The sequence below is a fragment of the Myotis brandtii genome, unplaced genomic scaffold (assembly GCF_000412655.1).
Source record: "Myotis brandtii unplaced genomic scaffold, ASM41265v1 scaffold244, whole genome shotgun sequence".
NCBI classification, from domain to species: Eukaryota; Metazoa; Chordata; class Mammalia; order Chiroptera; family Vespertilionidae; genus Myotis; species Myotis brandtii.
Window position 1 is genome coordinate 3,440,129 of NW_005359225.1, and position 11,718 is coordinate 3,451,846.

At 42.4% G+C, this 11,718-nt stretch overlaps 1 protein-coding gene across 1 annotated transcript in view; it reads right to left on the minus strand.

The window, feature by feature from the left end:
• MRPL48 (mitochondrial ribosomal protein L48) overlaps nt 1–11,718 on the minus strand; it is a 49,677-nt gene that overhangs the window by 23,599 nt on the left and 14,360 nt on the right. The window contains exon 4 of the mRNA XM_005867090.2: nt 5,207–5,295. Within this exon, the coding sequence (XP_005867152.1) occupies nt 5,207–5,295 (89 nt within the window). The remainder of the gene's footprint in view (nt 1–5,206; nt 5,296–11,718) is intronic.

The window sequence follows — 11,718 nt, forward strand, 5'->3', positions numbered from 1 at the left end:
GAAAATTATATCCATTAACTTAATGCCTTTCTAAAGTATAGAAGATTACATTAGTAGTAAACTTGAGGAGGGATTCAAGGATCACCACTGTTCTGAGGGCATATGGTGTGAAAGACATTGAGATAATGTATGTGAAAGCACTTTGGAAATGAAATGGGATCATTACTATCATCACATCAAATATGAATCCATCTACAACTCTGACACTGTTGTCATGCAGCGGAACAGGCAAGGCAGAATGAGATTCCAGTGGGCTGGAGATCAGGGTGCTCAACGGCACAGGCTACGTCAGGCCTTCACAGGAGTCTCTCTCTCTGTGTCTGGAAAAGCCCTGGGAAACTCTTTACAGTCCTGGTGTTTCCAGCTACCCCACGCAACTGGATGTTCCTGGAGGACTGCCTGGTCGTTTCATATACTCACTGTAAGAATACAGGTGGCACTTAATAAATGTTTGTTGAACTGAACTCCTTAACACCTTCACTGACCCTTTCAGGGAGAATTGCTTCTTTATCTTTGTTCTCTTGATACTTCATTCATTCTGCCTAGTAAAGTACTTACAATGTGTATTTAGTTACACTTTTGAGCACTATCTTTCCCAGGCCACTGTCTACTTTTTGTAGATACTGTGTCTCATTCACCTGAGAATCATCTATGTTCCACACAGTGCCTGGCACATAGTAGATGCTCAATGATGGTCTTTCTTTTCAATGAGTTACAAGAGTTATACTTCAGGGAAAACATGGATGCTAGTTTAAAACAACTATTCCTGAGTCAACTATAGGGCTAGACATGGGTTATAGGAATCTAAGCCAGTCCTATAACCCATGCCTGGCCCTTTAGTCACTGGACTGGCAAAACCAAACTTTCTGTTCCCAGGAAGCTAGGACTGTCACCATAAAGTGATTCTAAGCTGCTGATTTTTCCAGGAATGATGCCACACTTTCCTCACAGAGCTAATCTATCTGAGGGTGCTACAACAAAATAAACAGGTGTCAGAAATGGCAGATGTCTCCTCTATGTCAACAGTAAAAATAACATTCACTAAGTTTCCCAGAGAAAAGTTATCTTGAGTCCTAGGGGCTAGTCTATAAAAAGGAAGTAAATTACCTATGTTACAAAAGATACACCAGGGCCAGAAAATAGAATATATAACAACTACAAACTGACAGCAATTTATATTGCCTCTGTTCCATCTTCCCACACCTTCCTCTTGACAATTCTCTGATACTTGGGCTGCTATTGCCCCAAGATTGAAGGCAGTATAACAGCTGAGGGCAAGTATGTAAGTTGTCTTGAGAGAAATGACCTAGCACTATATAAATATGAAGGACTATATTATTTTTTATTTCTGTCAAATAAAAATAATTCCAAACACTCTGAAGCATTTACATTCAACAGAATAATGAAGGCCTTTGAGAGAATAATGAGGTCTGCAGATATGCTCTAAAATGTGATCTCTCACTGCCGTCAGTCAAGCTGGGACTTACAGATGAAAGAAAAAAAGTATCATTCCATAAAGGGGAAGGAGCATGTGCAAAGGCACAGAGACATGAGGCAGCATGGGTGCATGAGAAATGTGCCTGAAGCATAGGATGCAAGAAGAAAAATCACTGAGAAGGAGGTTGGGTCCATGCTATGAGAGACTTGGAACCCCATGGTTTGCTGTCATCTCCCATGTTATCACCCAAGAGGAAGCCTCATTTTCATCTCCCCTATCACTTACTCCTCAGAGAAGCAACAAGGAAAAGGGCACAGGGTGGAGGGATGGGAACCAACCAGGCCCTGAAAGAAAAAAACAGGTAAAACTAGTATTGCCCAGGAAAGCTGAGATGAGGTAGGTATGCATTTTCCTTCCCAAGGTTCAGGGGTCTTAAGACTGAGTGTGGAACCTTTGGAAGGACGAGTGAAGAGATTATACCAGCAGAAATGGGACAAGGCTAGGCACTTTTTACATGAGAATTAATTCTCATTTCAGGGATGTGGGGCTCAAAAAAGTACAGGGCCCAGCCTGAGACCCAGAGAGGAAAAGACTTACTTATTTTTTCTAGGTTCTAGACTTAAGGAGAGAAAGGGGACCACAAAGATGCCTTCTAGCTTTTCCAGTCCAGTACCCCAGTGGGGTACAGGAGACTGGAACTTGAGACAGAGCCTCTGCAAGACGAGAACTTTCACTGTGTTGTCCTTGCAGGAAGTGAGCCTGCAGCAGCTTCCCTACTATCCAGCACTACTGTGCTAGCCACCCCAGAACAATGAATGGCCTCAGAGAAAAGCCTGTACTGCAAGTAGAGGGCGCATAACTCCCTTCCAGCAACCAAGGTCATCTGCAACCAGCTGTCTGCAGATAGTGGGTCGTGTTTGCCAGCTCTGATTTCTAAAGCCTTGGGGCAGCTTCAATAATCACATTTCAGTTTAACTCAATCAATATTTACTGCCCTCTTTCTGATGCCAGGTCCTGTGTTGGACAGTGAGGATACAGAAAAAAATAAGGCATGGCCTCTACCCTATAGAGCTCACCATCTAGAAGGGAAGGTGGTCACCAAAACAGATGGTTAAAACAGAGCATTAGGTCCTAGAGCAGAGGAAGCACAGGAACTCGGGAAGCTCATGGCAGGACAAGTAACCCAGTGCAGGGAATCCAGGAAGGTTTCTTAGAAGGGAAGATACATTTTTTTCATCCTCACCCTACTTCTCACTGAGATTTAAAGGTTGAGGATGTATTAACCAAGTGAAAAAGGGGAAAAGGTCTTCCAAGTGGAGAGAACAGCATGTGAGAGGCCTTGAAATGGTATGGTGATTTGGATGAAAAGCAAAAGGCCCAATGGAGTTAAAGCATGGTCTCCATGAGATAGCAGAAGAAGCTAGAGAAAGATGGGGACAGATGGCATTAAATATGGCATTAAACTTCCTTTTATACCAAGCTAAGGAGTGTGTTGGAGCATGACATATGCAGAAAATTATCTTAAGACGAAAGATCCCAAAACATTACTAGTAAAAACACACCTTCTCCCCGCCCCCCCAACAAAACCAATTTCATTTCCTGCTAATTTATGTGGGACTTTTACAAGAGGGATGTCCTAAAATAAAACAACTGCAACAACTATGCTAAGGTGTCACAACTCAGAAGGGGTGTAAATCACTCTTTCTTCTGATTCTTAGTAGCACTTTATTTTATTTATTTTTAGAGAGAGAGAGGGAGAAGCATCAATTTGTTGTTCCAATTATTTATGCATTCATTGACTGATTCTTGTATGTGCCCTGAAGGGGGATCAAACTCACAACTTTGATATATCAGTACAATGCTCTAACCAACTGAGCTACCAGCCAGTGTATTTAATAGTACTTTATTTTTTTTTAAATATATTTTATTGATTTTTTACAGAGAGGAAGGGAGAGAGATAGAGAGTTAGAAACATCGATGAGAGAGAAACATCGATCAGCTGCCTCCTGCACATCTATCTTCCTTTTAGCACTTGTCGTTTTCTGCTTGGGAACATAATCACCTACGTCTTATCTCTAATGGTTTACCAGCTCCCTCTGAGCATGAACCAGATCTTGTTCATTCAACCTGTAAAATTTTATTGCAACCCAGTTTAAATAGGCAAGTCGCCCCCAATAATGCCTACTACATAGTAGATGTTTGATTAATATTTCATAGCATCATGGAGTTACAGGATATCAAAACTAAAAAATTCTTAAAGACATTCTAATCTGGAGTTTCTCAACCATTTTGAAGAGCCTGAAAAAAGCTACAGACTCTTTTCTCAGAAAAAGTCACAAATAGAAAACATTTTACATAAAATTTCAGGGCCCACCATGCCCAGAGGACTAAGGTTAATTTATCCAAAGTCACAAAGCTAATGAGTTGTAGAACCAAGCCTAGAACATAACTTTCCTGTTTCCCAATTGCGTACACTTCCCACTACAAACAAATGATTTTAGTTGGGCTGTTTCCTGCTGGGAGGCTGCCTGATACAAGCCTTGGACATGGCAATGTTCTTCTAGTGAAATTCCTTTATACAAGGATGATGCTTAAGAGAACATGACAAACTTAGTGGCTTCAGAAGCCCAAGTACAGTGGTATTTAACTTTTGCCAAGGAGAGAGAGGCAATGGGAGATATGCATGGTTACAGGGAACATTAAAATAAGCCCAAGAACCAAAAGTAATGTTGAAGACTCCTCAGTAGAACTGCAAAATCTTCTAAACTGTACCTTTTACAGGAAGTGATAGAATCATGACTCAAAGCCAGACCTTCTGACTTTCAGGCCAGTGTTGTGTTCACCCCACCAGAAAATCCTCTGCACATGCACAGAAATCTAACTACCCAGAAGCAACAGAAGCAATCTTGCAGCTGAAGCCAGAGAAGTAGGCTAAATAATCCTATCCTATTTAATAAAAGGGTAATATGCAAATCGACCAAATGGAGGTTCGCCAGTCGCTATGATGCACACTGACCACCAGGGGGCAGACGCTCAACACAGGAGTTGCCCCCTAGTGGTCAGTGCGCTCCCACAGGGGGAGCACCGCTCAGCCACAAGCCGGGGTGACGGCTGGCGAGCTCAGCGGCCCACCTCAGCACTAAGGATGTCCCATGGGGAGCGGGCCTAAGCCTCAGTCTGACATCCCCTGAGGGCTCCCGGACTGCAAAGGGCACAGGCTGGGCTAAGGGACCCCCTCACCCCCCCGAATGCACAAATGCCGTGCACTGGGCCTCTAGTCTTATAATAATTAGAACTAACTCCCAATTATCTGTGATAATGAATTCAAGGAACACATACATATTTTAAATCTGCAAATACTATAAAACTCAGCTAGTTGGCTGAAAACAGCAGTCCACCTCTACTAGCCACCATTCACTCAGCTAAACTGGATGTATTATTTCCATTGTGAGGTCCATACTGAGCTAAGTACTAGGAACTAGGAACTAAGTACTAAGTACTAAGTACTAGGATATTTTTTAAAGCATCACAAATAATAAAACTAAATCATTTGCTTTTCACTATGATAACCTGGCCTACGGAAGAGACTGGGACCTGGTAGAAACATCTCCACTCTGGATAACATTGAAACTAAGTAACTGGAGAGGACTGAGGGATGACCCCCTATTCTTTCTGGCTCCAATACTAGCCAACCTATGCAGATCTGATCTTTGGGTGTTTGCAAAAGCTGCACACTCTCCTCTTCTGAAGGACCCCTGCCCCCTTTACCTCTTGTTCTTGAATTAAGTGCTTGTATCTTCCAATGCCATGGGTGGGCTTTGTCTTATAGTGCCGGCTGGTACTCAATAGAATACCACCTAAAAGAGAGAAAATAAGACAAATGTGTTTCAAAGCTCTTCCAGGAACAGATCACATATGAGGAGGTGAGTAGGCAAATTCTCCATTGCAAGACTGGGACTATTTGGTTTAAAGAACCAGAGCTATTTTATTATCCTGGGCTAACTCTCAGTTTTCCCCACCATTTCTCTCCTTTTGCCCACTGGACTATATCCAGTCCCACTACCTATCTTTCTTTGAGAAATTCTCTCCTGCTAGAGCCACTGGTGGTATAGGAACAAAATAAATTCTCACAGGGTTGTCATTTCCTCCTGTCCCTCCACAGGCAATAATTCTTTTGAAGTTTTCTACAGATTGTACAGAGAAAGTGACAGGTAGCAAATATAATTAGGTATGAGGACAATCATAGATTTCCACAATGTTTTTAAAATCATCTAGTTTTAGACACTCAGTGTATACTGGGCAAGGATGATGGGAAAGCAGATAATTATATTATGGTGTACAAAATACTTAAATGGGAAAAAAATAAAATAAAATACTTAAATGGAGATGAGTGCAAGGTAGGGAGTGCCTAGAGGGACAAACAACTAACTCTGCTTTGGGGACAGCAGTGGGGAAGGGTGCAGGGCAATAGGTTCAGCAGAGGTAAAAGCTGAATCCTTGGAAGAGGAGTAAGAGTTTAACCACACAAGGAAGGAGGAGGTATTTTGGGGAGAGGTTCCCTAAGAGCACTGAAAATAACTGGGGTGTGTTCTTAGCCACTGTCCCAATTCTGTCTCTCTGAATCTAAGACATTTGACCCTTTGAGTCTTCGGGTTCCAACTCTGCAAACTGGGACCCCACCCAAGAAGCTGATATCCAAATCCTCTTGATGAATACACAGTGGTCCTCAGACCAGAGCCTTGCAAATTAATCTTATCCAACAAGATTTCATCATGACCTTGAAAAAGCACTGAACTCTTCAAAGCATGTTCATTCACTTAATAAATATTTATTATTTCCCATCAGAGTAACCAGTGACAATTATACCATGTGAATGGCACACACTAGAGTTATGCAGTGTGTAATCAATCCAATATCTATGGCAGGACTCTTTTTTTTTAAAAAATATATTTTATTGACTTTTTACAGAGAAGAAGGGAGAGAGAGTCAGAAACATCGATGAGAGAGAAACATCGACCAGCTGCCTCCTGCACATTCCCTACTGGGGATGTGCCCGCAACCAAGATACATGCCCTTGACTGGAATCGAACCCGGGACCCTTCAGTCTGCAGGCCGACACTCTATCTCCACTGAGCCAAACCGGTCAGGGCTATGGCAGGACTCTTGGTACCACACAGTGCCTTAGAAGCTGGGGCTATAAGAATAGACAAAGACACAGTCCCTGCAATAAAGAACCTATGATCTAGTGGGGAAACAGTAATACCAATGCAGGGCCATACATAGGAGGGGCACTGAGGCTAGACTTGAGGTGTTGGGAAAGAATTCTTAGAGCAGGTGGCTTTTAAGTAAAACTTGAAGGATGACTACGAGTTAGTGAGGAGAGAACATGGTATGGAGAGGGGAAGAACCAGAGAGAATTTCAAGGCAGAACAGGAGGGCCAGGTTGGCAAGAGATGAGTTTACAGAAAAAGGCATACTTATGATGTACCAGGCATTGTGCTAAGAGTGGGGGATATAAGGGAGTGGGGGTAGACAAAGCCCTAGCTTCAGCCTGCGGACTGAAGGGTCCCAGGTTCGATCCTGGCCAAGGGCACATGCCTGGGTTGTGGGCTCGATCCCCAGTAGGGGGTGTGCAGGAGGCAGCTGATCAGTGATTCTCTCTCATCATTGATGTTTCCATCTCTCTCTCTCTCTTCCTCTCTGAAGTCAATAAAGAAGAAGAAAAAAAAAAAAGTAGACAAGGCCGCCCTAGCTGGTTTGACTCAGTGAACAGAGCATCGGCCTGCAGACTGAAGGGTCCCAGGTTCAATTCTGGTCAAGGGCATGTACCTTGGTTGCAGGCTCGATCTCCGGCCTTGGTGGGGCATGTGCAGGAGGAAACCAATTGATGTGTCTCTTTCACATTGATGTTTCTCTCTCTGTCTCTCCCCCTCCCTTCCACTCTCTCTAAAAATCAATGGAAAAAAAATATCTTTGGGGGAGGATTAACAATAACAGTAATAAAGTAGACAAGGCCAACGAAACTCCACTTATGGAGCTGACAGTCTTGAGGGAGGAAGGTATCATTAATGGAACAGTCACAAAATAAATATAAAATTCCAAATTGAGATAAATAAAAAGAAAAAGCACAGAGGGCTATGGCAATACAATCGGAGGATCTATTTTAGATTGCAGTATCAGAGAAGGCCTTTCTGAAAAAAATGACATGTGAACTGAGACCAGAATTCAGAGGGAAATGGTAATAGTGTTATCCCCAGGGAGAGGAAGTGGCTAGAAAGCAGGAGGAGAGGGACATTTACTGTTTATTTTATATTCTTTTGTAGCTTTTAAAACTTGTTCCATGCACATGTATTACCTATTCAAAAAAATAAATAAAATAAACTGAGACCTGAAAGGCAAGTAGGAGTTTATTAAGTGAAAAGATAGAGGATGAATGTTCCAGGCAGAGGAAACAGCATGTGTAAAGGCTTCAATGTGGGACACAGCTTTGGTTTTCAGTGTGGCTGGCGCAAAGTGAGAGGGGCATGGAGAGTATCAGAGACTCGAGCAGTGGGTCAGAACACACCACACTGGGCCTTGTTAAGGGTTTGGATTTCAGACTGAACAGCCATAAGCAGGGAAATTATATGTCTGATGTGTTTTTAAAATATCACTTTGGTTGTTGTATGGAAAAGGGAGTAGGGAGAGGGAGTATGGATGGAAGGGATAGGAGATTCAAATGGTAGTCGTGGCTAAGTTATTGTTGGTGATCTCAACATATCCCCCTCTCTATTCTATCCTCTAGAGCAGTGACGGCGAACCTATGACACGTGTGTCAGAGGTGACACGCGAACTCATTTTTTTGGTTGATTTTTCTTTGTTAAATGGCATTTAAATATATAAAATAAACATCAAAAATATAAGTCTTTGATGTGACACGGCACCAGAGTTAAGTTAGGGTTTTTCAAAATGCTGACACGCCGAGCTCAAAAGGTTCGCCATCACTGCTCTAGAGCTTACTGATTAATCTTTCTAAAACACAGACCGAATTAAGTTATTCTCTTTCATTAATTCAACCATTTATTCATTTCACACACACAATTTTTTAAAAAGTATTTACTATGTACGAAGCACTACAGGGGTGGGCAAAAGTTTACAGTCATGAGAACCAACTGTAAACCTACACTTTCTGAGCACATACTATTTGCCAGGTGCTGAGTAGGTTATATCAGGGACATGCAGTCTGTTGAATGGAGAGAATGTCCCGTAATTAATTCTTGGCTGGGGCTACCCCAGTTTTTTCCTCCTGAATAGCCCTATAGCCCTACTTTGTTCCTATTTTGAAGGAGAAATAATTGAGTTAAGTAAACAAGGACATTGAAGGACAGTTGGCTCTGGCGCTCTGGCAGGAAGGGATGTGAGGTGGGAGAAGTCACTGCATGATTACATCCAGTAATTGTGCTAACTGAAAGATTTTCAAAGCCTCCTTTTAAAACCGTGGGGTTTTGTTTTCTTCAGTGAAGAGTTGCCTTTTCTCTCAGGAGGCTGCAATGTTAATGTGACAGCAGGAAACCCAGATTAATGATATGAAGCAGGGATGGGAGGGATTCAGTTGAACTTACAAAATCAGAGGCTTTCAAAATTGTAAATTTTATAATTAAAACAACTGGCTAATTAAGCAGTTTAACTACTGGTAATCTGACCAAAACCTTTCATTTAAGGAGGAAAATGGTTAATTTAACAGTAGTTTGATTCAGCTTCTTAATTAACCAGCTGCTCTAATTATAGGAATTGCCCCAAACTGCATTTGAAAATGCCTCCTTGCCAAGGAATTCCAGTAGATGAGAGACCATGGCAAACATTTGTGGTACTTTTACCTGAGAAATGTAATCATCTCAAAGATCACTTCCAGCCCTGCTTTTTGAAACCACTGAAGGGTTATTGAGTTTCTGTGTACTTAAAAATGGTGACTGGCATCTGAGTTTTCTTTTTTATTTACACAAAAGGTTTAATACTACTTTTGTTTGCCATGAAACTATACTGTCCTGGTTTTCTCCTATCATTTTGGCCTCCTATTTTCAATCCTATTCACCATCTCTTTCACCCTCTATCCAATTTTTTAATGTTGGAGTTCCCCAGGTGCCTGATCCTTGGGCCTCTTCTCTACTTGTTCTCCTCAGGTCATTCATTCCCATGACTTAAGATGGACACTATGATGACTTCCAAATTTACAGTTTCAACCCAAACCTATATTTGCACTCAAGATCAATGTATCCAATGGGCTACTTAATATATCCTCCTCACAAGCACTCGATTCAACATGTTCAAAATCGGACTCAGAATCCTCCCCTCCAAATTGTTTCTCTTAAGGCAATACATTCAAAATAATTATATAGATTATGTATGTATTTATTACTAGAGGCACAGTGCACGAAATTCGTGCACTGGAGGGGGGGGGGGTCCCCTTAGCCCGGTCTGTGCCCTCTCGCAGTCTGGGACCCCTCGCTCCTTACCGCCTGCCTGCTCACTGCTCCTTACCACTTGGTTCGCTGCTCCTTAGTGCTGCCATAGAGGCGGAGAGGCTCCCGCCACTGCTACTGCGCTCGCCAGCTGTGAGCCTGGCTTCTGGCTGAGCAGCACTCCCTCTGTGGGAGTGCACTGACCCCCAGGGGACAGCTCCAGTGTTGAGCGTCTTCCCCTGGTGATCAGTGTGCATTATAGCAACCAGTCGTTCTGCCAGTCGTTCGGTTGATTTGCATATTAGGCTTTTATTATATAGGATAGTAGAAAATGTTCACTATAGATTAAGTGGGAAAAAGGAAATGATAAAGCATAATATATCATCATTGGTTCCCACATGCATATATATATCAGGAGAGAGAGAGAGAGAGGGAGAGAGACCTAGAAAAAGACCTGGTAGGATATACACTAAAATGCTGAGCAGTAATCTCTGGTGGATAGTAGGATTAGAAGTGAGTTTTCTTCAGCTTTTTCAGATGTGTGTGTGTGTTTTCCATATTCTCTAAAATGTATGTTTTTCACTTTTATAATCAGATATTCTTAGTTTTTTTTAAAAATCTCCTGACAGGATGCAAAATGAAGTTCAGAGCATCAGTTGGTTTTCTTGCTAAAACTGTTTAACTTAAATCTAGTCAAGCTTGTAGATCTAACTTTCAGTTTGATGGAAGGGGAACAAAGAACATGTTACACACCACCATGAAAATCAGACAAATCAAGGAGGGAGGACATTCTATAAGACAAATGGTCTGGCCCTATCAAAAAGTCACTGTTATAGGGAAAAAGTGGTAGAGTTGTTCTAGATTAAAGGTGATGGAATAGTGAAATACACAGTGTCAACCTTTATTGGCTCTTGGTTATGAACAATCTCACAAAAGACATTTTGGGGACAATTGAGGAAGTGGATAAGGTATTAGATGATATTGGGGCATTATTAACTAGAGGCCCGGTGCACGACATTCATGCCCTGCGGGTGGGGGAGAGGGGTCCCTCAGTCCGGCCTGCGCCCTCTTGTAGTCTAGGACTCCTCAGGGGATGTCCGACTGCCGGCGGAGATGCACCTAAGCCAGCAGGCGGACACCCCCCGAGGGGTCTTTAGCGCTTGCCTCTTATACATTGCCTGGCACATATTAAGCACTCAGTAAACATTAGTTCCCTTCTTTACTCCCATTCCTTTGCTCTGATACTCTTTAGAAAAATGACAGATTTCATTGAAATACAACAATTGCTTTGAAATTTCTCACATAATAGAAAAAGCAAAAATGGTTAATAGCTAGATTGAAACAGATTAAAATTTATTGAGTTAATTAGATTGAATGGACAGTCATTACAAAATACTAAAAGAAAAGCCCTAGCCTGGCAGATGATAGACATGAAAAATAAGTCTGGAGTAGTAACACTAATAATAGAAATAATAATAAAAACATCTAACTTTTTGAGCACTTTATGTGTTCTACCTCACTGAATCTTCAAATAATTCACTGTAGTTAGTACTATAATTATCCCCATGTTTACATTTTTATATATTGACTAGAGGCCCACTGCACGAAATTCGTGCATGGGGGAGAGGGGTGTCCCTCAGCCTGGCCTGCACCCTCTCCAATCCAGGACCCCTTGGGGGATGTTCGACTGCCTCTCACAATCCAGGACCACTGGCTCCTAATCGCTCGCCTCCCTGCCTGCCTGATCACCCCTAACCACCTCTGCCTGCCTCATCGCCCCTAACTGCTCCCCTACCAGCCTGATTGCCCCTAACTGCTCCCCTGCTGGCCTGATCGCCCCTA